Raw genomic sequence first — 18,231 nt, 5'->3', positions numbered from 1 at the left:
ACACAAAGGCCCTTTTCATCTGTGTGCACATGAAAGTGACTCATCTGAAAACTGTTATTAGTTTGCAACAACTAAAACTATTCTTGATCTACAATCGAAGCTGCACACAGCATGACTCCATGTGAACAAATTATATCTTTCTACTAAAATTAGACTCCGAGATACTGATATCTGCAGGTAATTAGAAAAAATGAAATGACAAAAAAAATCTTTTTTAAGTTGGAGGACTTTCATTTTTAGCTTGAGTGGTGTGACCTTTTTAAAGCTGAATCACTGGGCTTTTGAGTTATGTGTTTTTAAATATAGTAATGCCAGTTTATTTCGAGCGTAGCACTCCAGGGAGAGTTATCACAATGGCCTCATTTTACCAGAGTGGGATGGCAATCTTTTAGTGCAGGACTGTGTCATTGTCAGTTGTGGTTTTTTTTCTCCCTCTTCGGTTGGTTATCTGATGTTCGTGTCACTATATTTACAAGCTCTGATAAAAGCATCATTTTAGCCCCTGATAGAGTATGAAAACAAAATTTAAAAATGGACACAGGCAAAGTTAAATATAGGTCAAATAGAGACAAAAATTTAAATTAGAGTAAGGTTCTGCTCTGCTCACTGTCAAAAAAGGCAGTAGAGCAATTCATGCAATTAACCATTTCAGTTTCCACTTCTAAGGTTAACTTTACTCCACAGCTTAGGCAGTGTTGAAGTTAAACTGAGCTTTTCTTTCTCTCTCTCTCTCAGTTTTTCATTTTAAGACACATTTCCTCTACATGTTTATCTCTTCATTTTGATGTCAAATTAAATAATCCAGTACATACACATATTATGGACTGGATATGATTTTGGATGATTTGCATGGCAAATAAGATTAGCCTAAGAAGCTCTTTTTGCTGAACTTCTAGTGTGTGTTTTGAGTAAAATCTTTTGAAATCCCTTATTATACTAATATTGGATATATTAAATCTTGAACCTTCTCTGACACACTCGCCACATTTGAGGGACTACTTCAAAAACATTCCCAGCAGTTACTGATTTGGACCGAAGAGGAGGAATACTAAAGAAGACAAGGCTGGCATACAGTTACTATCTAGCTATCTCACGGACTTCAGTAAAAATAAAATTATATATAACTGATTTTGCGCCACTGACCCATGAGCTATGTATTTAAATTTAAGGTGGAAGGAAAAAAAGGGGGTTTAGTGCAATAGGTATAGGAGGAAAAAATAATTGTTTCACACAATTTCTACTTAAACTTACTAATATACACAGCAGTCTAAATCTCAATAATGTAATGGATATCTGTCCAGGTATCATAATGTTTGCATTAAACCCCAAGCAGCTCATTTAGATTACACTATACATGGTCTGACACTGTATACTTTGTACTGAACTGAGATACAGAGTGGTTTATGTGTACTTGGTAGCAGCCAAAGCCAGTATTGCTGAAACAATGTCCAGTGTAGCATCACAACTGTACATGAATCAGAATCAGATTTTTTGCCAGGTACATTTTCACATACGAGGAATTTGCCTTGGTATATATTGGTGCTTTACAGAATATAAATACAGAAATATAAATATTGTCTAGATAAAATAAAGACAGGTATACAAAATAATACAATAATACTATCATACTAATGTAAATAAAAAGAATGCAAAAAATATACAGACCATTAACAAGCAATGTGCAAAAATTTACAATAGAGAGCCTAATGTTGCTTTCAGACCAAACGCAAATTTAATTCTCACGGCGCTTTCCTCGCGTGAGTACATTCGCTGCAAGTGTTCACACACAACGCGAGAAGGCGATTAGAACCCGCGCAAATTCGCTCAAGTTGGAAATTTTCAACTCACGCCGGCACCGCCCCCTTCGCGTCGCTTTGCGCCGCCCGACAGAAAATCGCGGCTCTACGCGTCTTTGTATGTAAACTCATGGCCCCAAACGCTCGCTTCGCTTTTGCTCTGAATGTACAGTAAGTCACTCAAGTCTGCTTCTGGCCCTTGGGACCTTATTTAAGAAAAAATATGTAGGGTAGTCAATGGTGAGAGACAACTTATTTTTTGATCCTGTTTGAACTATGCCCTGAATTAATGATATTGATGTTTGTCAATTAAAAAAATAATAATTTTGTCCGTCAAGAAAGTCACAGTTTGACGTATTTGCATGTCGTTTTGTGTGAAAATAGTTCAATGACCTACATCTCTTGTCTCGCACTATATATGTCACCAACATGTTAACGTGGTAATGCTAGCTAATGTTATTGCTTGGTTGCTGCTAGCTAGGTAATTTAGCTATGTTCTATGCAGAAACATGTCTCACCTGATGTGTTTGATCCAACGACTCTCAGTCCTTTTATCACATCATCGACACATGGAAGTTCTTTGGCGTTAGCTTCAGTAACATTAGCTTCAGTCATTGAGAGAAAAAGTTACAATGTCACATATGCGACTTTTGGGTTTGTGGTCTTTGTAATTATGTCTTATACTTCAACAGTTTTACATCAAACTGTGACTTTCTTTATTTTTAAATTTATATTTTTTTTAAAATAGACCATCATCATATGTGTAATTCAGAGCACAATTCAAACGGGATAAAAAAATTAGTTGTCTCTTGCCATTGACTATCGTACATGTATCGGACACAATTTCTAACCAGTATGCCTTATGTTAAGTCCAGCATGCATCATGTTAAGTGAGCGCTGCGTACCACCGCATGAACGCACCTATTGATGGCGGTGTAGAAGTGCACCATCATTGTCTTTTGCAGGATGAACTTTTTCAGCTGCTGCAGGAAGTACAGCCTCTGCTGGGCATTTTTGGTGAGGGAGGTGATGTTCAGCTCCCACTTGAGGTCCTGGAAGAAGATGGTGCCCTGGAAGCGAAATGAATGCACTACAAAAAAGGTGAATTGCCCTAATGTGGGACATTTTGTGCTTTTCAGACTTCTGTGGCATATTGCGATGTGAAGCCAATGTATTAAATCAACACCCAACACCATTTTAAAAACCAGAGGATATGTCCTAGTCAAATCAAAAGAGAAAATGCAGATACCACATTCATAAAAGAAATGACAGATATATTGGTGCTATAAGAAAATCAGCATCTTCCTAATGTGGGAATATAATATTAATAATATATATATATATTAAAATTTTACTTAAGTTAGTAATTATCTTGGTTCTGGATGAATGAAACATTGATAACTGAACATCAACAAATAATACAATATGATAGTTTTGATGCAGTTATGACAGACATTAAGCAACTGTTATAACAGGCCTGTGTTATGTTATGCAGATAGAAAAGAGTTAAATGCACAATCAGAATTCCTGACTCTAGTTTATTTTACTTCACAACAAACACAAGCAATGCCTTTTATCCTGCCTTTTCTCTCATCCTTTCCCTGATTCTGTTTCTTGCTCGGTGTCTGAAAATCTCTCCGTGTCTTTCTCTGCTTTGCCATTGTGATCTGAAATACATTTAACTGAATTAATCATTAGATGCATAAAATTAAGTGGACTGGCTTTATTGGTTTTTCAATTCAGAGCTATTTTTTTAAGACACCAATCATCCTTCACACACACACACACACACACACACACAGACACAACCACAAAAAGCCTTCAAACCACCACCCCCAAGAATAACAATTTCCCATGACCTTAAACATGTAGTACAGCATTCTAATAGCGCGTAAGTAAAACCATTTTTTCCCCACAAATCATGCCCCACTACACTTTTTTGAGTGACTGAAGTACTTTAGAACTGTCCCACATTAGGTTAAACATACTGTCCCACTTTTCAAAACCACATTTCCTGAAGTGAGACAATTGGAAATTTGAAATAAAATATATAGTTTAAACATACAAAGTTCTACTATTTTTTGATGGACAAACATTTTATAAGCACAATAGGCCAAAAAATAGCAGGATTGTTTTATTTAAAATTAATTTATACTCCTTAATATCAAGTTTGTCAAAACTCTTGTCACTGACAATTGGGTGGTCTTTACACAAGGTGCCTCCTGTTTGATGATTGCCTCACCCTCATACTTGACTGGACATTTGAGAGGTCATGTGATTTTGATCACATGACACCATAGCTTTGTCTAACCAGTTTCACTGGACATTCATGTATTTATGGGGGACATAAAAACACTTAGGTGTCCCACATTAGGGCAATCCACCCAATGTATATAAGAGTTAAGGGGACAAATGTAATGTTGTGATAACTTGCAATATTAATATGAAGGCTGAATATGCAATACCAAAATACAGCTGCTAGTCTGCTGATAACACTCTTGGTGCTCCTCCTCAACATTCTGTAACTTCAGTTCCTACTGCTACAGTTTGCCTGTTAAAACAATGTTACCTTTGACATGACTTCTGATCTGATAAATCTGATAAAATGTCAATTAGCCTATCTTTTACTGTTGTCTTGTTAGTCCCCCAAGTATGCACACATTTATCACAAATTGCTCCAACCCAAGGCGGTGCAGACTCATATTGCCCAGTACATTATTTAATGACTACTTTCCAAATCAATTTCTCTTGAGAAAATAAAGTTTGGGGATGTTTAACTTCATGGACACATTTGACTGGCCGATCCCGAAGACCGCCGGGAAATACCGAAAGCCGCGGAGCCTGCTGGGAAACTACTAACTCGACACATCGCCATCTTTCTTTACAGCGAGTTAGGAAGGCAAAATAACAATCAGTTTTGAATGATTATTTCTCCAAGATACAACCGTTGAAGCAAATCTTCTTGGTCAGCTGTTGTAAATAACACGTTAGAATAGGAGCGGGTGGAACGGAATTCCAGATATTGGCCACATAGCAGCCATAAGACACAGTAGTTTGGTGTGAGCGCTCGATTAGTAGAAGTGGTCAACATGGGCCGCTCTCGGAGCCGTAGCTCGTCCCGGTCCAAACACTCTAAAAGCAGCAAGCACAGTAAGAAACGGAGCCGTTCTCGGTCGCGGTCCAGAGACAGGGAGAGGTCCAAGAAGCGATCCAAGTCCCGAGAATCAAAGAGGAACCGTCGCAGAGAGTCCCGTTCTCGTTCCCGGTCCACCACAGCCTCGTCCCGCAGAGAAAGAGCAGCCTCGCCGCCGGAGCGCATTGACATCTTCGGCAGGACGCTGAGCAAGAGGAATGCCCTGGACGAGAAGCAGAGGAAGGAGGAGGAGGAACGAAGGGCAGAAATGGAAAGACAAAGGAAGATGTAAGTATATGTTAATAAAATTCTCTCCTATAACGTTACATAACGTTACCCGTATTGGACTGCAATATGTGCTAAGCTAAATGCTAGGCTAGCACTCAGTTGTATAGATTTCGTCCGTTCCGTACACTAGCAAGGTAATGCTAACAAGCTAGCCGCCAGAGCATGCTAACGTCAGCTAGGCTCTACAGGCCCTGTCTGTACAGAGAAGGACTTCATCCCTGTCACATGGAAGAGGAGCCAGCTCACTTTTCCAGCTGGCACTTCAAGTTTTAGTTTAATTATGACGGATATATTACAATTCCGAACTTCAATTATTATTTACAACTTGTACAGACTTGTTGTTAAGGTGTGATTAATTTGTTTACAACTATTAAAACCTAAAAGCAACAAAGTAATCATCTTTACAATTCTTTTTAAATTGTAGGAATTCTGTCTTTTACTTCCATCTCACTGGTCTTTATTACATTGTCAGTGCAAAAGATTGCAAGACTGGTCACTGGTCCTTAATGATGCTAGGCTGGGTAGTGCTCACACCATTGGTCAGTTTATCAATCAGTGGTCTGGAAATTATAGCTTAATAATTGTGTACATAATTTATTGAGCAACTAGCTAAAGCATTTGTAAGTGTTTGGGGTTAAGTTCAGCTGCTGCAGCAGTGAAGTGACTGCTTTAGGACGCACTGATAAGAGCTACATGTCACTGCTGTGTCCTGAAGCACTTCAGTGGTTGCCACTCATAATGACCATTGGCAGTTTATTGTCTGCTTGCAGGTTCTGTTGGACAGGGAATCTGCTATTGTTAAAGTGTGTGGTTGCCAGAGGCCCGTGGACACCTGAGATCTGAGATGCTGTCCCATACCTGGCCTCATGAGTGGCTCTTTTTTACTGCTTAATAGCCCCAGGGCCACTTAACCAGGCATACAAATGCAAATATCACGACCCGAAGACTTGGTAGATAAGGAAGGATTTGGGCCTGAGTTGGGTAAGGTCTCCAGTTTCCCTGTGGCTGACAGAATGAAATCAAATCCATGGAGGGTATGCTGTGGGTTAAAAGTTGTGCCAGAAGCGACAAAACACCTCTTACCTTCAAATAGCTTCCTGCTCAGAGTGCAGGTTAGGGGGAAAAAAAGACAATTTAAAAGAATTGTCAATAGGCAAACAGGATGACAGTTGGCCTAGGCTATATCTGCATTAACCCTTCAGTCTGCTGCTGCACGGGACAGACCCATAGTCAGTACATTTTCCACACATTTGATGTACCTGGACTGTGGTAAAAGCAGCCAAACTGTGATTTGGCCATAACATCGTTGGTTTTACACATGCAAGAATGATGTGTACTTCTGAGGATGTGTTGGAGGTTAGAGCTTTTCCCAGTCTGCAATAAGCACCAGTCCCCTGAAGCTCTTCATATAACCAGCTCACCGTGGTTACATCTTTATTTAGCATATTTCCCATTTCAACATGTAACATTGACAAATCTCACAATTCAATCTCACAATTCAGTCCCACAATCCCACATTATTTACTGGACGTATATACTATGCTATAAAAAGTATAGTATGTATTTACTATAAACTAATTGTTATAGTATAGTACCAGTATATATTTTTGAAGGTACAGTGTAATCGTCCTCTAATTGTGAACAAATCTGTCTTTTCCTTAGATTTAATAATTACTTTAAATAGGGTATGTTGGTGCACACCAATGTTAATTAACAATTAATATGAATGTTTTGCATGTTTGAACATACACTCCCAGGGCTCCAGACTAACTGCCACTGATAGCACTCAGTTGGTCACTCCGGCACATGATAGATTTAATGAATGACCACTGACAAGAAGTGTGGAGGTGCTCAGTGTTTCAGGTGATGAATAAGTCCCTGCAAGTTTTGTGTTCCTTACTGTTGTGTAGTTTCAAGCATAAACTGTTTTGACCCGGCAACCAGTTTAGAGTTACCTGCAATTGATGGGCCATATACATAGCATAGCATTCCCCTCGCACTGTAACCACCCGATCCCTGTCCTGGCTCTGGCTAAGTCCACTGCAGAGGCTCTATCCACAACCTGGAGGAGGAACTAGTATAAATGCGTGTATTTGTATAATATTTAAAAAAGTCTAATGTTCATTTAATAATATACTGTGAGTATAATATTAATATATTAATTATATAATGTTACTATATTGATTATAATTTCATATTAGTAGACGATATATCTTACCACAGCTAATCCAGTTACAGCAGTTAACAGCGTTTTTGTAGGTCGTTTTCATTCATTAAATGCTTGTGCAGAAAAACTGCTCTACATGGTGGCTTCAGTCTAATTTGATAATGCTAAGTGATAACTAGTCAATAATCGTAACATTCATGTATGCAGAACAATCAGTTCAATGTTTGAAAAGTTTGGTTTGTTGAAAAAACAGATAAGTGACATTGTCGAGCCCAGCTACTTTATGGAAAGTTGAATGTTTCAACAAAAAGCACCTGATAGAGCTAAATAGACTAACCAAACAAAAACCTTCCTTATCTTTTCTCTGGTCGCAGCCTCCATTTCATTTTTGTTTTGCAGTTGTAATGAGGATGTGATTGAGGGATGTTGTGAGACAGTGTACATCAACAGCACTCACAAGTCAAGCTGATTTAGGCCCCGTCCACACTACTGCGTTTTCGATTTAAAACCGAGACCTTTCGCTACGTTTGCACCTCCCGTCCAGACTACAACGGCAAAAATGAAGACCTGAAACACTGCCGACCCCGTTTCGCATTTCAAAACTCCGGAGGGCCTTTTAGTGAAGACGGGCCAAAATGGAGGACTTTAGAAAAACGATGACGCAGCCGCTCACACTCAGCTCTCTGTTTGGGTCTTATAAGTCATGCAAAGCAGAAACACAATGCTGCTAACCAGGCTTTTGACATGGTATTTTTATTAAAATATTCTGTACCGTGCAAATAACACTTGTACTGTGCATGTCGCCGTTTACTTTGCGACGACTCCCAGTCTGTTTTCCGCCACCTCACTCCCGAGTTACATTCAGTAACAGTCCCAGCTCGTTATTGGTCCATGGAAAAAAATAGTATTTGTTTATTCTTTCGCCAAATCTTCTGTAACTACGGAAGAGACCATCTGCTTCATGCTTACTCTGGCACGCACATGCCCAATGTACCTGAACGGCCAATAGCTGTGCGTTTTCAGTCGTTTTAATGTAGACAATCAACTCTGATATGCAGCTAAAACGCTGCTGTGGACTGAGATCGTATTTGTTTTAATTCTCCGTTTGTAAACTAAAACAGTAATGTGGATGGGGCCTTAGTTGCATACAGACATTTCCAGTGTGAACACACTGCCTGATAATATTTAATCCTTCTCACACATTCATACACTGATGGCAGAGGCTAGGTATCAACTGTTCATCACAAATAGAAAGGATTCATTCAGCTCGTCTAGATGCAGATCATTTTATATTGGACAGGAGTTGGCTAACCTCAGTGGCTAATACTTTGTGCTGACTAGCTGATGTTCGCTCAGTAAATGTCTGATTTTCTGAGCGTAATTTACTCTGACCGTTATCTAATGCACAAAAGCATGTTTTTCCCCATTTCTATAATGACGTTGTTTGACATCACTTTTAATGTGATGTAGTAGTGTGCATTAGCTGTGTCTTAACATAGCAGCAGATTAAACTTTATTCTTGATAGCACAGCAGAGGAGCTACAGAAGTCCTGACAGCTTCATATGGTGAACGTTTTAAAAAATTCTGCTGTTAAGTTTCCTGCCTGACCACACACACATTGAACCAATCAGTTTGTCTGTAGGACAAATCTGTCCTGGGGCCTTCTCTTACAGGCCTCGCTGTGAGCTCTTGCACTCCAGTGACCACAGTGACCCGCAGTATAATGGCAGTGGTCAGCCTTGCTGCGATGGCGCAGTGGGAATACATACAAAGCCATGCCAGTGGAAAAACTACATTACTCGCTATAGACTGAAGTCAAACTTGAACTGCAGTGACACCACATGTGATTTTAGTGCCATGATAGAGCTACATAACGAAGCTGCAGATAAAGCTGTGCCGGAAAGGTGACCGATACTACTTTGTAGTTCTACATTCCTAGTAGGATATATAGTACTAACTGATTTTTAATAAGTCACTGAAGATTAAGTCACTTTCTTGTTTTGTTGTTAGTCTAGTTTCGTGGAATATTTGTGTCTTTAATATGAGAGCAGATCAGCTTTATGATAATTTCCTATAAACGGTCCCTCTGCATGTCTGCTTTCATTCCTCTGTCCTCCAGCCGGCAGCAGGAGATCGAGGAGAAACTGATCGAGGAGGAAACGGCACGGCGAGTGGAGGAGCTGGTGGCCAAGCGGGTGGAGGAGGAGCTGGAGAAGCGGAAGGATGAGATTGAACGGGAGGTGCTGCGGCGCGTCGAGGAGGCAAAGCGCATCATGGAGCGGCAGCTGCTGGAGGAGCTAGAGAGGCAGCGGCAGGCCGAGTTGGCGGCGCAGAAGGCCAGAGAGGTAACGCTCGGTCGTTTGGAACGCAGCCCCACCCTTCCCCGCATACCTCCCCAACCCCTTATTCCCCTGTCCCCGTCTCCCTCCCAGTCACCTGCTCTGACTGGTGCCTTTCTTCGGGACATGGGATGGTGGAGGTTGAGGGACCCCCCCCCCAATTTACTTTTCCGAACGTAATCTAGCCATGGTACAAGTTTCACAGCAGGAAGGGTAGGTGCGGAGCCTGAAGTGGCCGTCCTGCAGGGTAACAATGTATGTAATGGTGACCGAGTATTACCATAAATGTGTCTGCATACGACATACAAAGACATATAGTACCAAACAGAATATATAGAGTGAGAGGAACCATGCCAAAAATCATCTTTGCATCATTCCTAATTAGCATTAAGTATTAATGTAACTGTTAATATGTATATGGTCATTTTTAACAATTTCAAATAACTGTAAATCCAACTTCATGCAGTCACGTCTCCTTAAATCGTGGCTCCGCAAAATATATCCTTTATCTTCTTGCAACCAGTAACAGGTTCTGCACCGAGAAGGTAGAGGTACGCGAGTCTGGGTTTCTAACAACAGGAGTCTTGCTGGAACTGAAGTGGCACTTTAGGCTTTAAGTTTCAGACTTAAAGGTGCAATGTGAATTTTGCCACCGTTAATTTTGCGTCTCAGGGAGTTCCTAACTTGCCAGTGAGAGTTGTGCCATGGCAGGGTTTCAGAAAGTTACTCACTTCATATCATAATTTTTCTCAAGTTTCAGTTTGATCTTTTCCTTTCATATTTGTAAGCATCTCTGTTAACGTCTGTAATAAAACGCTTCTTTATGATTACACAGTTTTACAGTCACCATCTCTGTTCATCAATGGCCATTTAAAAACTTTTCCTAAACTCTTGAACTAGCTTAGATGAAGTCTTTTGACAAATTGAACATATCCATAGTTTTTTTATTTTTATTTTTTTTTAAAGAAAGAAGCCTAGTCTCTGCAGTCTTAGTGTCTATGATGCAGTTCTTAAAGGAACCTTTTCAGGCTTCTTTAAAGTTAGTTGAAGCTCCTTTGCTTCCTTCTTTCCTTTTGAGAGTGGTAGACAGCTGTCTGACAAACACCCCCCCCGCCTCTCCCGGTGTCATTAAGAAAAGGGCTTTGTTGACACTACAGTAATAATGTATTGTGAATGAGAAGGGCAGCTGAAGCGTAGTGACCCTGACTTGCTCAGGGAGAAGCTAGTGGCTCAGCACTAATGGGTTGAGAAATGTATTCTGAGTGTGCCTCCTTTACCTACTTGGACTTTTTCAGTCCCCCCTCTTCTGCGTTCTGCTGTGTCTGTACACTGCCACTCTACTCTTTCTACATCTCCCATTCTCAGTCCTAGACATTGTTTGTCGAAGGGACCGGTAGAACTAGTGAGGCTCGTCTGTAACCAAAAGGTCAGCCTTACAGTATTCAGCTGAGTAAGCTTCAGCTAGATGCAAGGCCCCAGTCCAGTCTTTGATTAGTCTCTCACAGGCGCTTCTGACAGATGAGTGGAGATTTCCTGTCTCTGTTACTCTGACATTTTAAATCAAATTTGATGTGTAGAAATGTTAATCACATTTGTTTAATTCACAGACAGTTTGTCCTGTACAGGTTTTCTTTACCACCCAATTATCTTCTCTTTAACGATCCTTGTTTTGAGAATCTTCTGTTAGACGGAATCTGCTCTGGGATACATAATGATGGACCACTACATTTCCTGTTTCCTGTTCGACGAGGTTAACTATCACTGGTCTAATCTTTGTGTGTTAATATACATATATATTTTCTTATTGATTATTTTATGCAGTTTAAGAGTTTTTTTTCTCCCTAGAAAAACAAATGTACTGTGTTTGTACTCATGACTTGCTTCTCCTATAGGGTTGCTGCTTAATATGTTTATTTGTAAAAACATTTGTGTTGTTTTTTATTTTGGAAACACAACTCACCACCTTCCTAACTAGCCCTGAGCTGGCCTGCAGCCTTTCAGCTCACCCGTGACTTGTGTCCTGTACTGTAAGTGTACCGTGGTCCGGTCCTCCTCAAACACACAGACACCACTTTGTACTGTACTGTCCTTCACTCTGCTATCGTCTCGGGACTGAGCCTCTGTAAAGCAAAGGAAAAACTCAAAAAATTGAATGTGAGCTGTGGCTGCAGGCGCAGGCTAAGCAGTACAGAGATCAGTTATAAAGAGGAATGCCGCGGCGCGGTATGGCAGAATCCCCCATACCTACCCACCCACCCACCCCGGGAGCGCTTCTCTGTCTCTGCAGGGGCCACACAGTCCGGACGAGACAGTAAATATTCAACCGTTTAATGCCGAATGCTTTCACCAGTTGTGTAGGTACACAGGCAAGGAAAATGCGTAGGTATACGTGCATTGGTGAGCCAAAACTATTCCCTCCTTTATTTGTATCCTTTTTTCTCTTGCTTATAATGATGTTAAAAAAACAGCAATTGTATTTTCTTCTAGATTGTATTGTCTGTCATTTATATCTGTCTTCTATTTATGAGTGTGATGAGTGGGTTTCCCCCTTTATATTCTTGTGTTTATATTTCTACTTCTTTCACAATAATACAGTGAGCACCCTAGGTGTGGCTTAGCTTAAAACTTTTGTAGGAGGGTATTAACAGCAGAGGGAGGGAAGGAGGGAGGGGAAAAATAGCGGGTTTATTTTCCCCCCACAATTTGGTTATGCTTTTTGCCCACTCTTTGTATTTTTAAAACAATTCAGGCTGACTACAAAGAATTCCACAGTGTGGTCATGTGCGAGAGGCTAAAGAAACTTCTCTGTGGTGTAATGAGTTTGTGCGTGTGCCCGCGAGTGAGTGTGACAATTAGAGGTGAAGCGTGTGTGCGTATGTCTGTACATAAAGTGTGTTGTGGCTGTAGCCTGTTCGTGCGCTAACATGGAACCGTGTCACCCGTCTAGGAGGAAGAGAAATCTAAGCGGGAGGAGCTGGAAAAAATCCTGGAGGAGAATAACCGCAAGATCGCCGAGGCTCAGGCCAAGCTGGTACGCCCTGCTCTGTGAAGAGCAAAGCTGCTGCTTTTCTGTTTTCTGTTTCTGGAACATTCTTACATGCTGCCTTCATCACACACGAGCTGACCATCATTATTCATCCTCTAGAAAACAAGAATGAGATGTTGTCAAAAACCCTGAATAGCAATTCTATTTGTATACAGGATGGGGTCGTTTTCTTCCCGATTCACTTCTCAGTTTTGCATTATTTATATCCCACAAATTATTTTCGTTAGTCTTGATCACATCCAGCCGTAACTAAAATGAACTTAGAGAAGTAAGAAAAGTGACACACATCATGTCTGGCTTTTGTGCTTTTAATGTCACGTATGTGTCTTTCATTACAAGTCTGTCTTCCACTGATTGAGTCCTCAAGTCTTTCACTGCACCACAACGTGACCGAAGACCTCAGTCCTTGCCAAGAACCACTTTAATTGAGTGGCTTTGAATAGATGGTTATCAGCCATGGTTAACAATCCAGTGGGTTTTTTCCTGTTGGCTATATAAGCGCAAGTGTGACTAATTTGTAAAGCAGTGTTTATTTGATTCAGGCTTGATTTGAACGAGCTGGAACGATAGTAAACAGCTGGACAAAAAAAAGAAAAGCAACAGACTAATGCTGGATCTTGCAGGGAGAGGGAGAATGCCAGCCGTTTGGGGGCACTTGGGTTGAGGGGGATTGTGTCTGTTCTCTAATGTTACTGCTGCAATGTGGCTTGCTGTGTATCTGACAGGCTGAGGAGCAGTTGCGTATTGTGGAGGAGCAGAGAAAGATTCACGAGGAGCGCATGAAGCTGGAGCAGGACCGTCAGAGGCAACAGAAGGAAGAGCAGAAAATCATCCTCGGCAAGGGCAAGTCCAGACCCAAGCTCTCCTTCTCGCTGAAGGCCACCGAATGAGACTGCTCCCCCTTCATCCACATGTCACTCCCTGCCTTCATCCCCATCCAGCTTTCCCTCCTAATCATTCGACCCCACCTCCTCCTCCTCTGTGGAACGCTCGCTTCATTTTGGAAGTGCTGATGGAAGGCCGAGGAAAGGGCTGCAACCCGGCGTGTTAACTAGCTAGTACCTGCGAGGGGCCATGTAGTGCCTACCGGCCTTGAAGAGGAGGCAGCTCTTTGCCCTTGAAGGACCTGACTGCTCCCTCCATCCTTCCTCATCCCAACCGCACAGATGACTCTTGTTTGTGCTTTTTTTCTGTTTTATTTTCACTTTTAGGGAACTTGAACTTTTGATGTAGAATGCTATATATAACATGTCCCTTGCCCTGTAAGTCTTAACTCTGGTTTAACAGCAAGCAACTGTGCACCTGTGCCCTTCTTCCATGTCTTCACAGCCAGCAAAATACAATAGAACGGCAGACCCTATTATAGAAAAGTATGTAGGACTTTGTCTAGTTCAGCTTACTGTAAAAGCTTATGTGCAGCTTGGGAGCTGGCCTGTAGTTTTTCCTTTTTTAAAATAAGATTTGCAAAAGTGGCTGGGGCAATGGTAACAAATCACTGCACAGTTAACTTCCCGTCCAGCTGACAGGTTTGTGTCTTCCACCTTCATTACTTCCTTTGCCCATAGGTTGTGTTCAACATGTAAGTCTTATTTTCTTTCTGCCTTGGCTCTGTCTGCCATGTATATGTTTTTCAATTTTTGTTTTAATTTTTTTTTTTACCTAAATGACACAGCAGCATGTTGTCATGAGGGGAAATGTAAAGCTTGTGTTAGATTAGAAGTTTGTGCGGTGCAGGTGAACTCGGCCTCGACTCCCAAGCTGCCCATGACTGGACCACAAACCTACAACAGGATATGTGTAAACGATACGATAAATGGGGCCTGTGGGTAACAGCGGAGAGAGAGAGGACGTTTCCTGTATGATGTAATGTTATTAGCCTTGCTGTGATTTGCTGACTCCCACTCACCCTCTCTCCCCAGTTCAGATTGTGTTATGAAATTGATCCACGAACAGAAAAGTGACAGTAATGGGTAAATACTTGAGTTTTGTTTTATCAGACTCTTTGGGGAAAACAGTGACTTGTACAGAAACTCGACTACACAGTCCATGTTCTTTTGTTGTAGTTAATGAACTTGGCAAGGCGCTTCACTTGGTAAGTCTTGATTCGTAGAGGATGGACAAGTTCAGGTAAGATAAGGATCGAGGTCAGCAGCAGTGCAAATGTGAGAGTGAATGAACAAGTGTGTGTGTGTGTGTGTGGGTGGGGCTGACGGCTGGCCTTAGGTGGGTATAATGACTATGTTGTGGGATTCTCAATTTGTCATGTAATTTTCCCCATTTGTGAAGGGACTGAACAGATCAATAAATCCATTGAATGCCTCCACAGATGTGTGTGTGATGTTTTTGATCCACCGATTACATTTGTATACCAAGGGTTAAACTAAAATAACTGCAGGAACATTTGAGGAAGTGTAGAATAAACCCAGCTGAACCTGTTTACCAGGCTGAGCTTCACTTCATCTTTGTTGAGAGTTGTAGCTCACATGTAAGTTAAATAGCTTTTTGGCCTGGTCTTAATTCAAACTGAAGTCATTTGGAATAATAGTCGTTTGACCTGGTCTGTGACAAATTTGAGTGGCATTCCTGGAGCCGTTTTGGCTTTTATCAGCGGGTTATTGTACACTACGATCCATTTTCTACCCTGGAACTGTGTGGAACCAATACATCAACGTCAGGTTAACGAAATCCCTGTAATAACAGCGCCTAATTAGTTGGCAGCTCCACTTTAAGACTTGTGCGGCCGTTTCCAGCAAGTGGATCCTGATGTGACAGACTGAGATCACTGCAGTGCTAGCGCGAGATCAGCAGGCACGGCCTCGTGCTCTTGTTCACTGGATGACAGATCTCAGGAGGTAGCCTACACAGGGAATTCAGCGGCCCTCTGCAGCTCCCAGTCTAAAGTCATGAGTCCAGTATTAACTGTTGTCCGGGTCTAGGCTACATTTGAGGGTGCGAGTGAAGCAGTGATGGATGCACACATTAATATAATGAATTAGAGGAGCTACTCCTCTTCACGTGACTTTAAATTATAGCTCCCATGGCAACATCTCCACGTGAAGCCGTCTGTGGTTTAGAAGGAACACCACTGGTCCATCAGCTACATCTTTAGAATTTCGGTGAAGAGTAGCTGGAAGTCCCGGTCCCCCGGACACCCACCCGCCTGTGTGCGCTCTGTCCCGCTGCTGCCGGTCTGTTTCAGCTCCTCTCCCTTCAGCCTGGTCCTGTGATTCTAACAAGGAGGCATTTTACTTGGTAAAAATCCAGCTGACTTCGAAAACTTTTATTTTCACAAACCAATTTTACAGAGGAATATTAGTAAGGCTGGGAATAGTTTGATCAAAGATAGAGAAAGAAAAAAGTGTTGAATAAATAGCATATTGATATTTGGAACTATTATGCATATAATAATGATAATGACAATAAAAACTAGAGCAGGCCTATTATTATTATTATTATTATTATTGTTGTTGTAGCCCATCACTCGTTATTTATTTTCAGCACAACTTGTGAGCTTCTCAGACTTTTTGTAACGGGCCTACTTTTGTGTTTATTTGAATAAAATGAGCAGTCTGTCATCAGGAGGGTTTCCATTTTAGCTTACCAGACTCTTTTAACATTGTATAAACAACAATAGTCCAAACCGCTATCCTGTTTGCAAGTGTCAAGCACAAAGATTCACAGTTAGCCTAAGTGTGTGTGTGTGTGTGTATTCCACAACGCATTTGTCTGGCTCCGCAGATCTGTGCCCGGCCGGCGGGCTGAGAGACCGTTTCAGCCAGGCAGAGACAGGAAGGAGGAGATTTAAAAATAAAGACATTCAAAACTTCCTCTGCGCTGTCATCCAAAGGTGTTCACTAAAGCATACATTTAAGGACACAACCAAATTACTTTACAACGAATTATAGCCTAATATAGTGGCACAGAGTTGCACAATAGTTGAGTAGTCTGAAGCTACCGCCAGAGACGCACTTAAAAGGACTACAAGAACAGACATATGCTGTCTGAATATTTTTTAAAAATTACAAACTGGACTTTTTTCTGCCACGTTTAAACTAATGATTTTACAGATCTGCGTGTGGAAGAAACAAAAACTTAAATTAGGCTGCAAGTCCTGACATCAAGAGGTAAACGACCATTAAACGCATTCCACATAGCTCCATATAAAAATATTTTAGGGTTTTTCCGTTGTCTCCAGTCAGCAAAGAAACCGGAACACCTAAATATTTAGAGAGGGACCTGTGCACGGAGCAGCACACGTCAGTCTTGTTAATCTAATATAGGCCCTTTTATTCTTTCCTTTATTCTTTTCTTTGAATTCAATTAATCTAATGTTCACACTGCCGCAATAAACATCCAGTCTGCCCCTCTTTCTATTTCCTCCAGAGCAGGAAAGGAGAGCTGTGGGATCGGACTCCTCAATTATCTGCCCGGTGTTATATCAGCCTTATTATCAGATAAGCAAACAGGCACAATCCACAGCGGCCGCTTCTGAAAAACCTCCTGATCGAATTAAGTCGTTAAAAAGTGCCAGATCTTCACACCTTACATTCGGCTGTCAGAGGTGTGTGTGTGTGTGTGTGTGTTCGTCAAATTAGAGGCCATTGACTAAATTCAGTGTTTGTAGAAAGTGTGAATGTGTGCCTTTCAATTTGGCTTTGAAGGAACTTGATCTTAGCCGATGTTAAAATAATATTTTAATAGTTCGGAGAATAGGCCTATTATAATTATGCAGCACAATGCAGGCTCTAATTATGTAAAAAATAATAGTTGAGTCATTTTGCTGGTTAGGGGCAGAATCCAGTGAAAAACAGAAAATGCAAAAACTGTTTTAACTTAAAAGTTTAAAGATTTCTATTTTAAACGGTCTCTGTGCCAGAAAGCAATCGTTTTAAATAGACTACTATAATGTTATATTTTATTTGTTCTTATTAATAAATCAATTTCTGTAATTTTCAAGTTTGATTTAGATGTGAAATAAAATAGAATCGGATTGTTTCTGAAGTTCCTCAGCTCTCTCTGAAACGGAATTTCCGCTAGTGGGCGCTCTTGTCTTTCGGAAAAACTTGAAGTGCAGTTCACTGCACAGAGACACTTGCAGCACTGTGGCTTCATTCAGTGCTCTGTATGAGCCTTATGGGAGCAAATATTGTCTGGTTGTTTTCATTATGGGGCTATCCACGGAAACTATTTTATAACGCGCGAGAAGTGCACGTTCTTCGTTGTTTGGGGCTGTAATGCTCTGCGTGAAAACAGGCTCATTTCCTTGTTCAGTTAACCTGCTGTCATCGTTTCAGTGTTAACCCCGACATTTGACTTGTCGTGGAATTCACCGTTATTTTCTTTTTTCTTTTTGGACGAATATGTATTTAATATCATGAGACGTTCATTACGTGATGATTAGACAAAAATAAAATTTAATCTTCATGTTATTCCCCCACCGCGTATTGTCTAAAGTATGACT

At 41.0% G+C, this 18,231-nt stretch overlaps 1 protein-coding gene across 1 annotated transcript; it reads left to right on the top strand.

The window, feature by feature from the left end:
* Positions 1 to 4,639: 4,639 nt before the first annotated feature.
* On the top strand, positions 4,640 to 15,095 carry arglu1a (arginine and glutamate rich 1a). The gene is made up of 4 exons (XM_038719707.1): positions 4,640 to 5,217; positions 9,505 to 9,730; positions 12,672 to 12,755; positions 13,496 to 15,095. Exons 1-4 carry the CDS (start codon positions 4,886 to 4,888, stop codon positions 13,658 to 13,660), a joined length of 807 nt encoding a protein of 268 aa, XP_038575635.1. The 5' UTR covers positions 4,640 to 4,885; the 3' UTR covers positions 13,661 to 15,095.
* The last annotated feature ends 3,136 nt before the right edge of the window (positions 15,096 to 18,231 follow it).

This window comes from Micropterus salmoides, unplaced genomic scaffold (genome assembly GCF_014851395.1).
Source record: "Micropterus salmoides isolate LMB-PRFRI ecotype aquatic unplaced genomic scaffold, ASM1485139v1 Ms_hic_scaffold_15, whole genome shotgun sequence".
Taxonomy (NCBI): domain Eukaryota; kingdom Metazoa; phylum Chordata; class Actinopteri; order Centrarchiformes; family Centrarchidae; genus Micropterus; species Micropterus salmoides.
Note: the sequence above shows the minus strand (reverse complement) of the source record. Positions and strands in the feature narration are given on the sequence as shown.

Coding starts and splice junctions, on each gene's coding strand:
- arglu1a (XM_038719707.1), top strand. CDS start 4,886: ATGGGCCGCTCTCGGAGCCGTAGCTCGTCCCGGTCCAAACACTCTAAA. Junction 5,218..9,504: donor ATGGAAAGACAAAGGAAGAT/GTAAGTATATGT, acceptor TCTGTCCTCCAG/CCGGCAGCAGGAGATCGAGG. Junction 9,731..12,671: donor CGGCGCAGAAGGCCAGAGAG/GTAACGCTCGGT, acceptor TCACCCGTCTAG/GAGGAAGAGAAATCTAAGCG.